The 20025-nt window shown below is 56.3% G+C and overlaps 1 protein-coding gene across 1 annotated transcript; it reads right to left on the bottom strand.

Annotated features, from left to right (window-relative positions):
- Positions 1-10036: 10036 nt before the first annotated feature.
- On the bottom strand, positions 10037-19672 carry LOC113240820 (SHOX homeobox). The gene is made up of 5 exons (XM_026478230.2): positions 19396-19672; positions 15892-16100; positions 11910-11967; positions 11716-11804; positions 10037-10282 (listed from the first exon to the last, which is right to left on the bottom strand). Exons 1-5 carry the CDS (start codon positions 19670-19672, stop codon positions 10037-10039), a joined length of 879 nt encoding a protein of 292 aa, XP_026334015.2.
- Between the last annotated feature and the right edge of the window lie 353 nt (positions 19673-20025).

The following is a 20025-nucleotide window of genomic DNA, read 5'->3' as shown; positions in this document are numbered from 1 at the left end:
TTGTGTCAGCGCCAAGTGTCAGGAAGACTTTAAAACAAGGGCCCTAATGTCATGAGGTCAGCCCAGGCTGGTAGCAGCTGTGTGTCCCTCTCAGCATCTGACTGCCTGGACGTTGGAAATAAATATCCAATATGTGCCGTTTCCCCCTGGGGTCAAGCGTTTGGAAAATCTATATATAGGTGCCCCAGACAGAAAAAGTGACATGTCCTTGAGAGAATTTTAGCTTTGTTTTCTGAAAAATGGTCTCCAAGGAAATATATATATATTGAAATATATATATTTCCTTGCAGAACGATTTTGCATACCTACAGGCCATGGCTTATCTTTCTACGGCTTTTTCTGAAATATCTATTAAGCGGAAATTAACACTGTGTTGTAAGCGGTCATGAATGTCAAGTTTCTTAGATCCATGATGTGACTTGTCGCCTCACTCCTCAACCTCCCCGATGCTCAGCCCAGGTCAGAAAGAAGAAGTCCAGGAGCACAGTGCAAATCTTAGGGACCCAGGATCATGCACCCAGGCCCACGGGTGGGAACCCCAAGAAACGAGGGAGGTGTGCAAGCACGAGTAACAGTCCTCAAAGATACTGGGTTCTGACGTCTCAGAGTGGGGCCTCGTGTGGAAATGGGGCCTTTGCAGATGGAATTAAGGGAAGGATCTGAGATGGGCTCATCCTGGATCAGGGGGGCCCTAAATCCAATGACAGGTGTCCATGTAGGTGATGGAAGAGGAGACACAGACACAGAGGAGAAGCCACGTGAGGACGGAGGCAGAGACAGGAGGGACTTGACCACCAGCCCAGGGATGCCTGGAGCCCCAGAAGCTGGAAGAGGAGGAAGGACTCCCCCTGAACCCTCAGCAAGGAGCACGGCCCTGCCCCGCCTGGATCTCAGGGGTCCTGCCCCGCCTGGATCTCAGCAGCCTGGACCGCCTGGATCTCAGACTCTGGTTTCCACAGCTGGGACAGGTTGTATCTCTGTCCACGTGAGACCTGAGCATTTGGCAGTGAGTTTCAGCCTCCCCAGCAAACCCATCCAGCAACCCCGTGCACACAGGCTGTGCAGCAAGTCAGCTAGAGGACACGACCTCAACATCCTTTCAGGTGTGTCTCGCTGGCATCTGTGTTGGAAGAGTAGAAGGAATCAGGAGCGTGATTGCCGGACATAACGGAGCTGTTGGCCTTGTTTGCACTCGCTCGGCCAACATCACGTCTCAACTGAGAGTAAAGATGTCTGGTTCCGAATGGTCCTATGAGACTTACATACTACGTATGTACGTGACTGTTTATTCGGCATTTACTGTCACATGATACTTGCCAGGTGCTTCTAGAAAAGCTTGGGGATCTGCAGGATATCAGCACGGACACTTACTTAGATACCCTGTCTGCAATGCCACAAGCCCGCGCAGACGCCATGGGGAGCTGGGGTAGGGGGGACAGTTAGCAACACCCCCTAGGATCCTACTTGGATGTGCTGGTGACTTCTTCCCGCTGCGGTCCTCTGTGGATGCCTCCTTCATCGCCCATCACCGTGCAGAAACTACCTGCCGTGTGGTTCCCTAGGAAATGACCCAAACTCTCACCTCTTCTCTGAAATACACTGGCCACATTCTCGGGTGCTTTTCTATTTCTCACTGTGCAGGGCAATCCCCGTCATTTCCGACATTGGGTGGGACAGAGAACTACGGTGACTTTCCTTTGCTTCAAACTCCGTGCCATGCCCGGGAGGCCGCTGGGGTGGGAGGCTGAGAGTAAGGGTCAGGCGGAGAGGCCACTCTTGCTTTCTTCCTCCCGGCGGTGGGAGGGGATGGGAATTCGCCGTGGTGATGGCATTAACTCGCGGGGAATCAGGGAAGACACAGAATCATGCTTCAGACCCCCCCCCACACGCACACCCTCGAACTGTATAATTAAAAAAAGACAGAACGTTAACAAGCCCGTTATGCAGCCGGCAACCAGCATCCTTACCTCGGTGACAAAGATTAAGAAAAACGCACCGGGCACCACATGCCGGAAGTTGGCTTCCTCTCATGTGTATTTGGTGAACCTGTTTCGATTTATATGTGTAGCCTACGTCTTCGGCGTTTGGGGTTGTCCTCTGATACCTGCTACGAGGACCACCTGGACAAGCGGGAATTTCACACCTAATTGCTGGGGTCGGTACGTGCACGCCCTTCCGCCTTCAAGGGGGTGGAGGAATTTCTATGCAGCGACTTCACCAGTCAAGCACATCGACCAAAACAGGGGCCCACGCTCCATTTAACTTCCTGAATATACAATGTAATTTCAATGGCTTAAATGTTTCCACTCTGTGTGTGTGTGTGTGTGTGTGTGTGCACGCGTCTTCCTTAGTGCATCTTTTGCAATAATTGTTAAACCCTTTTCCATCTGGTGGGGGGGGGGGAAGCACACTGTGTCCCCAAGGCATCAGCTCCCATTGTGCATACAGCCTTCCCGGTCCTGCAGGGTGTAGACCCTTTGCTCGCCACAGCGGAAATTCCCCATAAAAGCACATCCTGCTTCAACTAGCAGGTCCTGACCCTAAAGATGCGGGACAAAAGCAGGACCCTGTGTTGGGTCTGGAGACCCCACTTCCACCGTGGAGAGCACAAGTCTGCCTGGACCGATGAGGACTGGCTGCCGTCCATGGAACCCAGACGCACACGTCCACCACTAGGTAGGAAACGCGTGAGCTGCCTTCACGGGGTCCACTCAGCGCACACCCCGGCCCTGCTTTATATTTGAATCGCTTTCCCGCGGCTCAGCGGCAGACCTCGGTGCCTGTTCTCTGCACATCTTTCCGGCTGTGCGTTTTTATGGAAGACTGCAAACACATCACGGCTGTTTAAACAGCGACAGACTCTGTCTTTGGCCTTGTTTCGTTTTATAGGGAGACGGATCGTTCAAGTCAGCACCCTTGATGTGTCCGCGTCCATCTCGGAGCAAAAGCACCAAGACACGAGCGGGCCCAGGAGCAAACTTGACAACACGTGTTTATTGGGTCTGCGATGCATTCCATAGACTCTCTACAAAAAAGAACTGCAGATTTTATCCCGAAACGCCCAGGGAAGTAGGTGAAGTTCAATTATTGCACCATGTGAAGCTCATTCTCCATGAGTTTAAGGAAATGACATACACAGAGATGCTGAAAGGGGAAGCATCCCAACTTCAATCATCTAGGGCAAAAAAAAAAAAAAGGAACAGACAAAAAAAACCAAAAACACCCTGTGCGTTTATGTGGAAACGAATAAGATTTGGCAATATACACTCAGTATTTGCCTTTATTCTAAGAACCTCAATGTTTAAATGAAAGACATCAAGTCATTTTTTTTAAAAAACCTCTGGAGCGTTGGAAAGCCTTAGGACTCCGCGTCGATGACCCACGTGACTTTTCCTGGCTCTGTCTCCTTTTGAATATGGATTCGCGGTGAAATCCAAAACACCTTTATTTTCCCTGACAACGGCCCCGTGCTCGACCCGGACGGCTCCTCTGTGCGTCTGTGGAACGTACACGCCGGCTGGTTCGCGGTTTTGCTCTCTCTGCATTTTCTCCCTTCGTTCCCTACACTTCCCGTGATTGAATGTGAAAGTCAGACACCCCCGCAGGAGCCCCAGGACCCTGGAAAGGAACACACGTCTGCGGGAGGCAATGTCCACATGCTTTCATGTTCAATCTGGGGATTTCATAACGGGTCGTTAGAAACAGCTCTCTGAAAACTCCCGGCCCCCCCAGTCCCGTTCTTCCTGAAGGTGTGTCCGTGCGTGCAACGTAAAACGACTTCTTTTTCCTTAAATATCGTGTTGGGGTTCGGCCAAAGTCTGCAGCACAAGCCACAGAAAAATCAGAAAGGGAAGGAAGGCTGGGAGACTTACTTTTAGGTGCCAGGGGCGTCTTGAAGACAGAACGAACCAGAGTCGCTTCTTTTGAAAGGAATTAGGTGCAACCAGCAACGACGTCAGAGACTCTGTCAAAGGGAACGCGTCTCTTAAACAGTGTTATACAATAGGAACAGATTTGCTGAACAAAGGTGGACCTTTAGGGTTATTTCCACCCTAAAATAACTGCTGCAACTACATTTGCACGGAGGCCACAAGGGGAGTCTGCAAGGACCAAACCTGGCTGCATTTACTCCAAAAAGGATGGACATACCAGAGACGGCCATCAGAAACCCGTCAGAGCCCGCGCCCCAGGGCCACCCGCAGGTAACGCAGGTTTTCCAGGACGTCCCCTTCTGTCAGTGACCTTGGTCCCCGTAGCCAGTACCCGGCAGAGACCGCTTCTTTCCTTCCTGCAAGACAGCACGGGGTTTGCAGAAGGGGTTAGCTCTGGGCATTCACTGGTTTGCTGACACGGTCACACGGGTCATAGAGGAAACAGGACATCGCAGGCTGTCCTGCGATGTCCAGCAGCAAAGACTCAGGTCCTTCACAACGCCTTCCGTGGCTGGAAGAGAACGTGGCTGGAAGAGAGTAGATGCCATATGAACGCATCACCGTAGACGCACCACGCACCTGCCATGTCCTGGAAATGCCCACCTGTCAGTGGGCTCGCGCCCCCCCCCAAGAACAAACAACCCCCCTGGCCCTCCCCACGTCAGCGCAAGTGCCCCCGGGTGGCTTCATCCATCCCACGTCCGCCCTGTCCCTGTTTCCCGACATGTGGTTTTTATCGAAGCCGGGAAACCGTCAGAACAGCTAAATCGGGTCATTAACTTTCCTTTACATAAGGAGATAAAAAGCACGTGCCAAAAAATGTTCTCGTTGGGAAAAGCGGATTTTTTTTTCCATTTATTCTGTTCTTTTTCTTTTTCTTCCAAAATGACTCGACCATCATTGCAACGCCGAGATGGAGAATCCATACACTGTCCAAGGGAGGAAAAAAAAAATTAAATTAAATTAAAATTGACAACTCGGAACCAAGGTGCTCGGACTTCTCAGGAAAGCCTGTGCCGTCATCCCGAAACTCTAAGTGGATTCGAAACGGGGGTTTTTCTCTTCCTTTCCCCACCTTCTGGGAGGCTGGGGACCGAAGTGGGGAAAAAAGCCAAAAGGTACACGCCAGCAAGGGGGTGCTTAGGGCAGCCGAAGTCAGAGGCCCCTGAGAAGCCGTCCCCAGCGCCAACCGGAAACACACACACACACACACACACACACACACACGCTTTCGTGTGGACGAGAAAGCTGCCCTCTCTTCAGCCACGGCTCACTCCCCGTGTGTGCCAGTCAGACCCCTCGAGCTGGGGGGGAGAGGTGAGAATTTCTCTTAACACTTGAATACAAATATTTATAAGTTTATTTATATCTCCGTTTTACAAGATGTACATTCATACTATATGGTTTGACAAAATACACTTTGTCACTAGAACTAAAACGAGGGCATTTCGTGTTACAAACCTGCAAGCATATGGCCCCAAAAGAAAAACCCTCCAGAATGTGTGTGTTTTGTTTTTTGTTTTTGTTTTTTTTTTCCCCACAATAGCAGAGGGATAGATAGGGGTTTTCAAGACCGTTGGTTTGGGAAAGCTTGTGTGATTTCGTGTCGTTCGAGCAATCCCTGAAAACGTCTGTAGGTCCAGACACACCTTGTATGCGTAACCCAAACACGGTGGCCATGCCGTAAATCACACTGGCTGGTCATAAATTGGGGGAGGAAAGGAGGGGGGGTGAGAAAAGCAACAGGCTTTCAAAATATAAAAATAAATGGAAGGTAATGTCAAATTTACACTCAACATAATTAAAATAGCACATATTCAGGAAACTTTCAACCCGAAGGAAACAATAAATAACATATCCACATACATCCAATATTAAAAAGTAGAGAACCTTGCCTCTCTCCGATGGGACCTCTCCACACAACGGGGGCTCGGTCGTCCCACTATCACTTTTCAATAAATAGCACGCGTCATCGCTCTGAAACTTGATATTTGCTACATTCCTCGACTGATTCCTCGTTAAATATCAAATTTCAATAAAACATTTATAAATTGCATCAAGTGTTCACGTGTATTGAAAAGTCACCATATTCCTAAGCTAATCTTCAATAAATTAGGCACCAGTTTTTTTTTTTCTCAAATGTCCAACTTGTCGACTGAAAAGCCCTGCCCCGCCCCCAACCCCCCCACCCCCCCCGAAACGTGAAGAAGGAGCAAAGTGCCTCAAAAAAGTTCTGTTGTGGTAGTCAGCCTATGCCATCTCCTTGGTGCCCCCCGCCCTGTGAAAACTCGCCAGGGAAAGGGGGCTGGGGGGGGGGTTCCGCTTTCCCTCCTTGTACATCGAGAAGTGTTAAAATAGGAGATTGGAAGCCAAGGATGGGAGTAGGGGAGGCTGAGACTTTCTTCCCATCATGAGCCCCGAGGGTCGGGGATGGGGGGGTGGCCAAGAGCTCGGACAACGGTGCTGGACGTGTAGCTATCGACTCTTTCCTGCTGAAACATCCCGATGTCCCTCCACCACCCACCACCTGCCACGGCACAGACCACAGATGCTCGTGGCCCAGCAAACAAGCCCACCCCTGAAATGCAGGCTTGCCAGGACAGGGGGCGCACACAGGGTGCAGCTCGGACTGGAGCGAGCTGGGGGGGCACATTCGCTCCAGCGGCATCGGTGGGACAACGGGGGAGTGTCTTAGGCTCGGAAGGCCCACGACCCCCGCGCAGGACCAACCCCCTCGGCTTCATCTAGGAAAGCATACCCAGCAGACAACATCCGGAGAGTCCAGAACCTTCCCCGGGGCCACGCTCTGTGGCTGTCTCACACAGCACACCGCGGAGGGAAGGAAAACGTGACTCCGTAAGGACGGTGGAAAGGGCACGACACACTCTCGCAAGAACTCCGCGTGGCCAAACCCGGGCGATGTCCATCCTGAAAGTACTCTTTGGCCAAGGTTTCCGGGAAAAGGAAAAGGAAAAACAAGAAAAAGCGTTTGGGGCTCAACCCATCTTGGCAAAAAGAAGTGCAAGCTTGGTGCCTGTGAAAACCAGCCCACAGCTCGACCCGCGGGCGTGGGCGCCCACGTCAGCCCTCGCGGAGGTCGGACAAGCCGACGCCCGTGCCTCTGACGCCGAGCAAACGCAACACTCTCCAACACGCTTTCTAGGTGACAATGGTCTCTGCGCCAAGACGCCGGCCCACCCGCTATGGGGACATAATTCGCACGACTTTGAAAGGGATCTTGTTTTCAGGAGGAAGCACCAACAGCTGCCCAAAGGCGTCCACTCCGTACATTTAATATCTTACGCCCTGCGGGGAAAATGTGTCAGTCCCACACCCCACGCTCACGTGCACACAGGCGAGCACGGTGCCCTGGCTCTGGGGTGACGATGCCGTGGCGGACCGGGACTCACACGCATCCCGTTCCAGGCATCCTCGGCATCCCAAAAGAAAGGTAGAGGGACACAGAGCTGCAGGGTGCAGAGTGGACCCCAACTCAACTGGTACCCCATCCACGGATTTTCCGGGAGAAAGAAGAGGCTGGAGCCACGGGCCACGGGCCACGCTTGCAAAGCGTCTCCCCGACTCCTTTCTAGGTGGACCCGTGAGACCAGCGAGCCTTTGCAGTAAATGCCACCCATACAGTTGGCTGGGTTGGTTCTGTTTTGGGGAGGGTCCCATTTGTAGGATTATACGTAGTTCTGTCCATGTTAAATCAGATCAAAGAAAGCAAAAAAAAAAAAAAAAGCAAAAACAAGGATTCGATGACCCCCATGCTGCAGGCCTCAGGCTACCAGCCGCCCAGCACAGCCAAGAGCAGGGAACTTTATTCATTTTCTGCCAGGATCAGACCCCATGTCTTTCTGCTCACGTGCAGTGAGTTTTCTGTTGGGGAGGGACTGCTTGTGAGGACTCAATTTAGATCTAAAAAAGGGATGTACACGTTTTACCTGGAACTTTTGCAAAGTGTTAAATTTTAGGATGAATGCTACTAGCTTTTAAGGTTTCGAAATGCATTGTTTGCATTTAAAGGAAAATTCCGCCTTATTTATAGGACCTTTCTTTAAAACTTTTTATTTTATCCGCAGCTGTTTAAAAGCAAAACTGCTTAAACGCTCAGTCTATAATACTATGAATGTCTGCAAAAAAAAAAAAAAAAAAAGTTGCAACTGATTTAAAAATCCTGACCTTGCTTTCTTCATCTCCCTCTGTCATTTTAGAGCTTTACTAAAATTTCCAAAAGGAAAAAAAAAAAAAAGCTGAAGGGGCCTTTTGATTTGTGTAAAGAGTTTCAGATGACACAAATGAGACATGTCCAAATGTATCCACCATTCAGCTCCGTGAAAAGGTAGAAAATGTTCCCTTACAGGGAAGGGGGAAAAAAAATTATTTTTTCGTTCGGGGATAAGGGAAGAAAATCGCCAATGCCAAATCTGGAAAGATCAAAACTGCGTTTGGAAGGAGAGTGAAGAAGTGAAGTTCGGGAAACGCCAGGGGGTGGCCAGTGAGGAGCTGGCGGGAATGACGAAGGACTCCGCCTGGGCAGGCCTCGGTGACTAAGGCAAAAACACGGGCAGGGGCGGGCGTATCCTCGAGGTAGACCAGCCCAGCCCTGCGGCTCGCCCCCCCCCCCCCGCCCCCCAGCTCCCATACAGTACATGCAAAGCCCATCGCCCACAACTCAGGGGCCTCACCGGGGACCCTAACGCTTTGGTTCCGTCCTTTCAAGCGAGTTTCCCACTCCGTACAATGAATCGCTATTTGGTGCTTTCTCAGTCGGTGGGGGCCGGGGAGAGGGGGTGGGGACGCAGGGAGAAAGAAGAGCTCAGACCCGGAACGGACTACCACCGCCACAAAACGTGATCTTAAAACTCACTGCCTAGAGGACCCGTCTCAGCCTCTTCTCTTTGCAGAAAGAGCTCAGCCACCGGCCTCACATCCTGGCATCTCCCCCGTCCCCAGGTCCTGCTTTATCACATACCACACACCTCAATTCCTCTAGATCCAGACCACACTGCCTCACCACCACCACCTCCCCCATCGTTTCGGCGATGGGCCCCAGCCGGCCAGGCCCGCAGCATGCAGGAGGAAGTAATGCCCTTAGAAGTCCGAAGCTGACAGGGTCAAGAGTGCACGGCTATTTTTTTCTTTTAAATCTATAACATTTACAGTATTGCACTTTACTGCACTTAATTGCATTTCACTAAAATTAATGCTGCATCAGTATTATACCTTAAAACCACGCGCCCCTGTGTCTCTATGCACGTTATTTGCGTCTGAATTCTGTGAAACAGCCGAAAAACAAACAAACAAACGAAAGTCAGTTCGGGAATCAAATACTGGAAAACTTATAAAGTCGCCTGCTCTATGGCACGAGGAATCCTAAACTCGGTGCTTTGGGGCCAAACGTGTGCATGAAAACGGTGCTCGTGATTCAGGTCCCCAAACAGTACGGTGACAACAACGTGGGAGATTCGGGTCTCCCCCACCCCCTCCCCACCTTGTTCCCGAGGTCGGAGGTCGGCAGATGCCTTTCCTTATTGCTGCAGAGCGCGGCCCCTAGCCTGGCAGGCGCAAGTCCACGTTGCAATCCATACCCGTCCTGCACCTCCTTCCTCCCCAGACGAATGCAACTTCACGGCAGTGCGTAAAACTGTTGGCAACCAAGAATTGGCATCTTCGGCGGAGACCAGCCCCAGATCTTTTTGTGTAATCGACGCTGTGATCTTCCAAAGGTGTATAGGAGGCCGCATGCACAGGGTAGGAACGCCGGCAGCAGAGAAGGACGCGCGGGGCTCCACGTGGCCCAGGGTCCCAGGACGCACAGACCGCGAGGCCGAGGGCTGGGTTGGCTGGTCTGACCGTCACCTGCTCTCTTCCGCACAGTCTCTGCGAGGGTCTGGCAGGGTCGTGAGGTCCCGGAAGGCCCCCTCCCTGGGCCAGTGGTGGGCCCCCGGGCTGCCCCAGGCAGGGAGGCCGCTGCGCCAGGGCCCGTGCCCTCGCTCCAGGGCGTCCGTGCGGCCGTCGAGGGGCGCGGAGGGGTCGAGTGCAGGACGCAGCGCGGGCGGGGTCGTGGGGCCGGGGCTGGGCGCGGGGCGGGCGGCGGGTCAGAGCCCCAAGGCCTCGGCGTGCTTGCGCGCCTTGAGCCGCAGGTCGGCGATGCTGGAGTTTTTGCTGTTGCTCTTGGCGGCGGCGGCCACGACAGCAGCGGCGGAGGCCGACTCGGCCAGCGATGCTATGGGCAGCCCGAAGGGCGGCGGCGGGAACATCAGGTAGGGCGCGTGCGCGGCCAGGTGCGGATGCAGGTGCGGGTGCGCGTGCGCCACGCCTTCTAGCTGCAGCTGCGCCTGGACCTGGGAGGGCAGACTTGGCACAGTTAGGACGGCTGCGGAACCTGGCTTTCCGCACCCCGGGGACCACCACCCATCCTCCACCAGGCAGGGGAGTCGGAACAGCCCTCTGGACACCCGTGAACGCAGGGGCCACTGGCTGCTTTGCACAGGGAGAGCTGGAGAGTCTGAACAGACCCACCCGCCCTTGTGGCGCCCGCACCCCTGTCCTCGCCAGCATCCCCTCCTCACGAAAGCCTCAATTTCCCTGAACTTGTGACGTGTCCGGAGTCAGGCTCTGCACTCCTCTTAGGACACTATTACACCCTCCCAGGGGCGTCTCTGAATGCCTGAGGAGTGTGGCCAAATGTCCGTGCTCAAAAGGCCTAATTTCAGCAGGGCCCCATCGCTGACCCCAAGTCGGGGCTGCAGTTCTGCGACGCGGAGAGTCCGCCCCGCCCTGAGGAAGGAGTGGAGCAGGGGCGGAAATGGGCCCAGGCGCAGAGTGGGCGAGGCCAAAAGAGAGGGACCCCGCGCATTCCCTGCACTCCCTTACCGCTTTGGGCACCTTGAGTCCGGGAGCACGAGGCTTGAGCACCCGCTCTAAGTCTCAGGTGTCTATTTCTTGACACCCCCCCCCCTCCAACCACCACCACCACCCACGCCCTAGCTGACCCGCAGAGGCCCCTAGCAAACACGGGTCCAAATATAAACCCAGGCCTGGTCCTTGGAGCAAAACAGCTCAGTGCGGTGGTGGCCACGCCTCCCCTCCACCCAGAGCACCCCTGCTCCCCCCCAGCGTCTGTGCTCCACATCCCCCAACGTTGGCGCACCCCAGGTCCTGCCCAGGGGCGAGGCAGGGAGCGCGAGTGCTCTGCGCTCTCACCTGGGGGCTCGCGTCTCCCACATGCACTTTCCACCCTCTGCCAGTAGCTGGCCCCAAGCAGAGTGCAGCCCCTGGGGCCTTCCGACACCCTAGCCACCCCAGGTCCGAGCAGAGTAGCACTTGCGCACCGGGATCCCGAGACCCTGAGCCCCATGACCCCAGTTCTGAGGTGGGGAGCGAGGTCCAGCTATAGCGGGGGTGCAGACACCTCCCCTTGAGGCTAGGGGGCAGGCGAGCAGGGGGCCCTGTGTACACGCAGGGCCTCACACCCAAGTGCCAGCATCCCCGCCCCTCCACCCCCAGCCAGGCAGCCTGGGTGGGTGGGATTTTTTTTTTTTTCACTCCGATTTTTGTAAAATTGTGTTTGGGTTTATATCCTGGCCCTCCCAAAGGTGAGTCTTGGAGTTTTACAGCGTGATTTTAATACGTGCCAACGGGTCTATAAATGCCCCCTTGTAAAGGCGGCAGCCTTTCTTCCGCGGGGGCGGGCGCAGCCGGGGGAGGCAGGACGCCAGGGAGGCGGGGAGGTGGCGGGCCCCCGCGCGGCTCAGAAGGAAGAAAAACGGGCTACCTGTTGGAAAGGCATTCGCAGGGCGCCCATGTTGACGTAGGGCGCCACCCTGCAGGCGTCCAGGTGGCTGGCGGTGCCCAGGATAACGCCTGCAAGGGAAGAAAGCAGCCATGAGGGCGGCCAGGGTCCTCTGCGCACCCCGGCGGCCTCTGCGCGCGCTCCCCAGCTGCACTGCCAGCCTCCGCACCACGCACCTTTATGCATCTGGTTCTCCTGCTTCCGACACTTGGCTCTCCGGTTCTGGAACCAAACCTGAGAACAGAGCAGACAGACGCGCGCAGCCCCGTGAGCCTGCCGGCCTCTGAGGCTGGGGCTTCCTGCCCCCACGACCGTGGACGACGCGGCGCGGACGCGCACGGGGCCCAGGGCGCCGGGGTGGAGCGGCCGGTGCGACTGGGGACGCAGTAGAGCCCCTTGCCCGCGCGCCCCCCTCTCCCCAACGCAGCCCCGCCCTATCGGGCGACCTAGAGCTGCGAACTCCCAAACTCACTTCTGGGCCCTGCCTGGTCCCCAAAGTCAAGAGCCTCCATGTCCACCTCCAGTGAAGGAGTGCGTGCTGTGGTAGCAGGGCGGATTCGAGAACTTTCCATGATCAGTGTGGGCCTTCCCCTCCTGCACTCTGCCAGCCCCTGCCATAGCCTGACCTTCCTCCTCCCAAAACTTAGCTGCCAAGGAAGGGGGCGCACGGGAGGATAAGTAGCTTCAAATGGGGCCCCTTCCCCAGTCAAACTCGGGACACCCTGAGTCCAGAAAGTTCCATGCCCTCCTTGGAAGCCTGGAGGGTTCCGGTTCATACTAAAGAGTCATGAACGTCCTGGATTCATAAAGACCGGGTCACCCCCATAACTCCGGGCACCAGTCTCTCTCTCAAAAAAAAAAATCTAATTCTTGGAGAAAGGATATCAATGGGACCCTTGCCCATTCAGCTGGATGCACAGGTCTGATGTCAAAATTTGGGTGCACACGATTCTCCCCAAAAGCCTGGTCCTTGCTCCCCACACTCTGGGGCTCCCCCTCTCCTCCAGACAGCTCTGGTCCTTGGACACCGGGGCCCTCAGGCTGTGCCAGGCGAAATCTGGAGGCCCCTCCCTCCACAGTCTTCACCAGGGAATTTTTCCTTACGCTTTCTCCTCCGGAAGGTTTCCTGCTGCTGTCACTGACCGTCATGGCCACGATGGCGGTCAGTGACCACGCGGAATAATTAGCACAAAGAAACCTTTCCCCTGGGCCACTCTGCCCGGCTAGCCGGCCCCGTGCACCCTGAGTGCACGCTGTTCCAAGCAGGGCCTGGGGCTGCGCCCCTGACCCCCACCGTGCGCATGGGGGGAACCCTCAGCACACCCGGGAGATCAGAAACCTTAACTTTTCCTCCCCGGACTCTTAAGAGGCCACTTTCTATCCATGGGGGATCCACCGCCCGCCTGTTGGAACTTGCTTTCCAGAAGGTTCGAAAGCTCATGGCGCTGGGCTACAGGGAACTTGGAAAACTTGAAGCACGTTCCCCTGCAAAGTAATCCCCAAATCGTCCTCCCCCCTTCTCCACCCCAGTGGAAACCCACACACCTCCCCTTCCGTTTGCAAAGCCTGCACTGACCTTCCTCCTCTCCCCCCCACGACAGCGTGCCTCCAGGTCCCACTCTCCCCACCGCCACCCCCACCACCTCCCCCTGCTGGGACTGGACCCCTGTGGACGCGTCCTGGGGCTCCTCCCTCTCCCCGGGGGCCGGACCCAGTCCTCGGGAGAGCCAAGGCAGCGCGCACTCTTCCCCCTGGAAGGGCATTTTTCAAACACAGACTCCTCTTGAAATCTGCAAAGCCAAGCTCACTTTCCTTTCAGCGCGGGTGTTGGGGGTGGGGGGAGACTTGAGGGGGGGGGGAAGTGCGATTATGAAGAATAAAAGTGATGAATTAGCCCGTGCGTGAAGCGATAATAAATCAGTCTTGGGGTGATTCACGATCAATTTCAATTAGTCCTGAATATGCTAAGTAAACCACAGTACATTGGTTAAGCGGTTATATCTTCATTAAGGGCCAGTCCCTGATTTCTTTCACAAATGGTGTAATCTGATTTCTTTTTGATTTCCATTACAGACAGTGAATAATGACATTTAATTTAGCTCTGCGCCATAAACCCAGAGATATTTGATGTAATTAAATTACGTTCTGCTCCTCACTGTGGTCTCATAACTTTCCATTATAACCGTGACAGCTGCGTGATACGACGTGCCACAACGACACTAAAAATAAAAGGTTAATAAGGACCAGCTTCCATAGGATCCCCAATTTATTTACGGCAAATTTCCACACGAAATTGAAACGCTATCCTTTAACAACACGGGACAGGCTGTACCGGGAAGGATGACCCAACGCTTCGGACCGACACAGGAATAACACAGGAGTCCCTCCGTGCCCCCTGCGCTCGCCCCCCAGACCCCCCCCCCCCGCGCCTCGTGCTGCGGGATGACCCATTCGTTTTCGCTAATTGATTTTTACGAGCACGTCTGCCTCCCCGTCACCCTGCGATGCTCTTCCCCGTGGCCAACAGGAAATTATTTCTTCTATTCTATTCCCATGTTTGTTTTTAGGATTATTTACTGTCGTTAAATTTTAATTCACCCCTGGATGGAGAGCCACGCAGGTCTCCGCACCCCCCTCGCCCACCCCCATTTATATTTTAGGGCTTTCTCAAGATCCGCCAGCACCCAGGAACCAATTTCCTGCCACTCCGTCCCCCCTGCTAAGGTGTTATTCCGTAATAGACTGCTGAAAGAAATAGTGTACAATTAAATTAGAAGTAATTTATTTTTATAGAAACAGTACATCAAGGCCTGGGAGATATTACAGATCCCAGGCAGAAAGACACCGGGAAGATGACATAAAAGTTGATGTCCCCTTCAGCGAAAGTTTAATCTTTTCATTAATTTATATGGTGCAGTCCCATCCATCTTCCCCGAGAAGGGTGGCCGGCGGGAAAAGACACCCTCAGCCTCGGCCTCCGCGGCCTCTCTGGGCTGGGGCCACCGATGCCCCCACGGCCTGCTCCCTCCGGGAAGAGGATGGCCAGGGCGACTCTGCAGGCGTGCCCGTGGGTCCCCCCTTGCAGGCTGCGCGGACGAGAGCGGAACCTGGTTGCAGAATATGGCATTTCCACCTAAGAAAGCCTATTATTCACGGCAGACACACGGGAAGACGGAAGGGGGCCGGGATACGAAAGAAAAAATATATATATATATTTTTTCAAATTAAAGATGTCGTAAAGCACTATCTATAAAACACGTTTGTGTTTTCGTTTTCCTAAGTCAGCTGGGGAGGAGGGGAAGGGGTGTTTGAATGTCTTGATCTTCCAAGCAACGGGAAACCCGGGCTTTCAAAGCGCTGTGCTTTTCATGGCCACCCCCCTCCCCGCTTGGCAATATTAATTCCATTTATTTAAAACCGGTCCCCAGAGCCCCGGGGATGCTGACCCCCTTTCCTTCTCTCCCTGGCGCAGCGGTCCTGCTCAGAGCCTTGAGAAAGGGCAGGGAGCTTCCAGGCCCGACCTCCCAGGCGGGGTCTGCACTACCCCGGAGGAAGCGAGTTGGAAGCGAATCTTTGCCACCCTCCCCCATAAATGCATTAATAAATTTTACTTAGCGTTCATAATGCCCGGGAAAGGCTCGCCAGAGCGTCCCCTCCGCGTACGTGCTACGCACGCCCAGGGCCCCCGCAGACAGTGGCTCGCCAGATGGGGCATCATGAATTCATGCGCCCGCGCCCCCCGCCCCGCGCCCCCCGCGCCCAGGCTAATCCGGCCCAGCGCGGGCAGCAGCCGCCCTCATCAAGATGCCCACCGCGCGCAACTCCCCCCACCTCGCCCCTCGCCTCCCCTCCCTGCAGTGCGAAGGAGGGGGCTGAGGGCCGTGGAAGGGAGGAGGAGGGGAACAGAAACAGTGGAAAGAGGTGAAGACACATCCCAATTCCCGACCACCTCGACGCGCAGGGCGGCCCGCTCAGGCCCGGGGCCCTCGCCCTTCGTACGAACCGTGCGACCCGCATGCGAGGGCCGCGCCCCAAAGGCCCGGCGCCAGCCCTCTCCCAGTGTCTCCGCGCTCCGGGAAGGGGCCTGCAGCCCGGGCCGAGCTGGCGCGCTCGGGCCCGGCGAGAACCGGGGGTCGGGGCCGGCGCGCGCGCTCCTACCTGCACACGCGCCTCCGAGAGCCCCAGGCGCTGGCTGAGCTCCTCGCGCATGAAGGCGTCGGGGTAGTGGGTCTCGTCGAAGAGCCGCTCCAGCTCGTTGAGCTGCTCGAGCGTGAAGTTGGTGCGGCTACGCCTCTGTTTCAGCTTGGTCTGGCCGTCCTCGTCCTCCGACTTCACGTCCTCACGCTTCTCCTTGCACTCGTAGATACCTGCGGGCGGGCCGAGGGCACAGGGCTGAGGGCGCAGGGCTCCCGGGAGCGCCCTGCCGGCCCCTGCCTGCCGGGGCCCGCGGGGCCGTGCGCCCGAGAAAGAGGCCCGCGGTGCAGGGTTTTGCGCCACGCGGCTAAAATCGAAGTGTGTGCGTGCGGAGGAAGGGGCCCCGGCAGCAAAGGCGCCCTGACGCGGGGCTGCGTCCAGTCGATAAAGCGGACTCGAAGGGGAACACACGCTTTTGGGTAACAACTCGGGCATTGGCGGCGCGGTGTTTTTTGGCCTCATCTCGCCACGGTTTCCTTAATTTTCCACTTTGCCTCCTGACATATTGATAGAGCCTAATCTTCTCTCCTCTCTCTCTCTCCACTCGGGAGTGGGCTGTTAAATATTATTTGAAGTCAAAGAAGTTTGGGCAGAATGGCCGTAGTGTGGGGTCCCGCGAAGGAGCAGGGTGGGCCCAGACCGGGCTGGGGACCAGGCCCGGGAACCCCGCTGTCCCCGGCTGCTGCGCAGACGGACAGGGGCCGCCCCAGGCGGGTCGGAGCCTCCCTCCCGAGGCCCTGGAGCCGAGCACGCGCCCGCGGCCCCCACCCTGGTCTCTTCTTGAGACCCTGGGAACAAAAAACTATCCCAATGCACAGCATGGAGTCTGGGGGTGCGCCAGGAGCAGGGACCCTCCGCGCGCACTCTCTCACTCTCTGCTTCACATACATTCACACGCCCTGAGGCACAGTCCCCACCGGGACACCAACAGTGTTACTTTCGTAGCCCCAGAACGATGACAGCATCCGTATTTGCTGGGGGGAGGGGGCCAGGGGCTCGAGCATCGGGCACGAAACTCAACATTTCAGTTTGAACCCACAGACCTCTCCCTCCGGCTTCTAGGAAATGCAGCCCCTCAGGAAGCTCAGAAATTTAAGAAATGAAAGTCGGTGTCCCAGCCCAGGGCAGGCGGGAGGTGCACCTCCCAGCGCCTGCGTCTCCCGGTGCTTTCTCTCCATCGCGGAATCCGCTGGGCACCTCACAGAGCACCTCCGGGCCCCACTAGTACCCTGGTGTCTAGAAGAGTCCTGAAGCCGAGAAGGCCGGTCCAGAACTCAACCCAGAAACTTACCAAAGGGGGAAAGCCCCAAAGCCTCTGTGGGGAGACGGGTAATCCTGATACCCTGTTCCCCCAACCGGGATCCCTGAGCTGGCCCCAGAAGCCCCGTCCTGAGTCTGCCTCCTGCGGAATGTCAAGACTCCTGAGCATGACACTTAACCCCAAGTGGGATTTTCAAATCCCCTGAAAGCACTGCATTTCCAAAAACACCCCGTTTCTCCCCAGCCGTAAATCCTGTCCTAGAGCCCCCCCCCCCAACACTCTGCCTTCCTCCCCGTCTCTGAAGTCTGACCCTTGGGATCGATCCCAGCTGAGAAGCTGGCCTTCCAAGTCCTTTAAGAACGCGCAGCAGGCTTTGCAAAATCCACAGGCTCCCTCGTTCCGGGGGAACCGCCGTGCAGGAGCCCAAGACCTCCGGGTTTGCGCTGGAACCCCGAGATCTCCCACACCGCCCTCTCATTCCCACCTTACAAATGCAGACTGGGGTTCAGCCCTGCAAGGGGTCTGTACACGCAGCCCGGGGGGAAAGGTACAGCTGGGAGGCAACCCTGTTCTGTTCTCTGCTTTTTGAAAGGCCCTGACTGTACTCTTCTCTCTTCCTGAGTTCCCTTTTTCCGGGGTCCGCTGCCTTGGCAATCAGGGCAAAAGGAGGCAGGCGGGACAAGGAGGGGACCGACCTCTAGGAAGGACTTGGGGGAGCCCAGTCAGGAGCCACAGAGGTCAGCCCTGGGTGCTGTCAACCTCTGAACTTTCCTGTAGGCCCTGAGTCGCGCCCAGCCAACAGCGCGTCTCCATTAAACCAAACTCTGTATGAATTACAGAGCCAGGGGTGTCCAGCGGTGCCCGGGGTGGGGGGGCACCCTGAGATAAGACAGGTCTGGCCAGGCCACCTGGGTGGCCAGCAGTCAGGGGCTTATCTGTAAGCCTCTGCCAGCTTACTGCTTCCATGGGTCAAGGCCTCAGAAAGGTATCTGGGTCATCTGCACCATTTCAAGGCCATGACCCAGGACTCTGCCACTCGGAGACCTCAAGTGTAGGGTCCCAAAGAGCAGGAGGCATGGGCTTCCTGGGTCAGGGAAGGTGTGTGTGTGGGGGGGGGGTCTACTTGTAGGGGGACCATCACACTGACAACGTGTGGAACAGGGCCCGAGGAGGCGAATGGCTAGGCTCTGTATTTCCTCTTTGTAATGAAAAATAGACATTCCGAGCAGTTTCAAACTGTGCCCCCTGAGAAATCCAGCCCATTTTACACCTCTGGTTTACCGCTGCTGGTTGTCCTGTTTGCTCAGACATCCCCCCGGTTGGGACTACCCCTGCCCAGCTGGGAGAGCCCCCAGAAATCTGCCCTGTCCCCTGATTCAGCAACAGGGTGAAACGCGGCCAACGTGATCTGGAGAAGCTTTTTGGAAAGGAAGGAGGCCCAGCCCGCAGCAGGGCGGGCTGGGCTCTGACAGCCTGGGGTCCGGCGGCCCCGCGGGCACCGCCGCGAGCTTCCCGGGGCCCTTCATTTCGGGTCCAGACCCTGGCCACCTGCGGGCGCGGGAGTGGTTTTAATTTAGAGGCCCGCGTCAGCCCAGATCAAGCCTGGAGGTTCAAGGGAAAGTTCTCCCTAAGAGGAAACAGTAGAGAGGATTCAGCAGGCGGCAGAGGCGACCACCAGCCGGTGCGTCCTCAACGCCTGCCGGGTTCAAACGCTCGGGACGCCGGGAGGCGGTGGGCGCTGGGAGAGATGCGTGTGGATCTCTCCTCGTGCGCGCTGGGGAAGAGACTCGAGAAAGACCGGTCGGCAGCCAGGCACGCACCCAGCAGCCCCTATAGCCGACCTCGGTTTTCAGGCACATCCGCCCGATGGACCCCGACCCCGGAAAGTTCCCGCTGGGGTGCCGGGTGCCAACGCCCGGGGCAAAGCCAGTCCTCTCGCAGCGCTTGGCCCCAGCCCCTGCCCATTCTCGGCTCCCCTCGCCTCCCTTCCTGTGTCCGCGTTTCCTTTCTTACGCAAAGACTGGCGATGGGTTGCCGGGGCCTTTCCGTCCGAGCGTGGCTGTGAATTCAGAGTTTGGGGTGGAATTCTGAGCGAGCCGCGGCGCCCGGGGCCTCCCCGCGCGCGGAGCGAGGGGCAGACCGGCAGGCTCGGTGGCGAGGAGACGCCGTCCCCAGGAGGGGCCCGGAGCGGCGTGCGGCGAGCTTACCTTCGGCAGCCCTCCCCGTGCCGAACTCTTTGAGTTTGTCCTTGTCGTTGTCCACGTGGTCCTTAAACAGATGCACCGGACAGTGGCCACTGCCCTCCGTAATGTCCTGGAGGCTGGATTCCGAGCTCCCCAGCTCCCGGGAGCGCGCCAGTCCGCTCTCCAAAACTTCCCTGTATGTGATCGAATCCTTCTTGCCGCCGCCGCCGCCGCCGCCGCCGGTGCTCTCCTTGCTTTTCTGGTCAAAAGATTTGGATACAAAAGCCGTGAGTTCCTCCATGGCTGCGCGGGGCTGCGGGGTCCGCGGGGCTCGGCGGGGCTGGCTGGGAGCCGGGCTGTGGTCCGCACGCCTCCCCGCGCGGAGAGGACGGTCCGTGTGAGGGTAGATCCCTCCTGCTGTTATTTATGCCTTTCAATTTGAGATCTCACTATTTATACACGGCCACGTCCGCCCAACCCCCAGCGCTGTCTGTCTGCAGCAATTACGGCTCCCGGCTCGGCGGCGGGCGCACGCAGACATGGTATCTCTCCCCCACCTCCAGTCCGGCAATTGGCTTTCTTTTCATTTCATCACTGTTTGGCGTCTGTGCACCTTGGTGTGGAGAGGTAAAGATCCAATTTTTGGAAGGGAGA

Source organism: Ursus arctos, chromosome X, assembly GCF_023065955.2.
Source record: "Ursus arctos isolate Adak ecotype North America chromosome X, UrsArc2.0, whole genome shotgun sequence".
Classification (NCBI taxonomy): domain Eukaryota; kingdom Metazoa; phylum Chordata; class Mammalia; order Carnivora; family Ursidae; genus Ursus; species Ursus arctos.
Note: the sequence above shows the minus strand (reverse complement) of the source record. Positions and strands in the feature narration are given on the sequence as shown.

Excerpts from the sequence above, each read along its gene's own strand:
- LOC113240820 (XM_026478230.2), bottom strand. The coding sequence starts at position 19,672 with ATGGAGGAACTCACGGCTTTTGTATCCAAATCTTTTGACCAGAAAAGC. Across the intron at positions 11,805-11,909 it reads GGAGAACCAGATGCATAAAG|GCGTTATCCTGGGCACCGCC; the intron begins GTGCGTGGTGCG and ends CTTCCCTTGCAG. Across the intron at positions 10,283-11,715 it reads TGCGAATGCCTTTCCAACAG|GTCCAGGCGCAGCTGCAGCT; the intron begins GTAGCCCGTTTT and ends CTGCCCTCCCAG.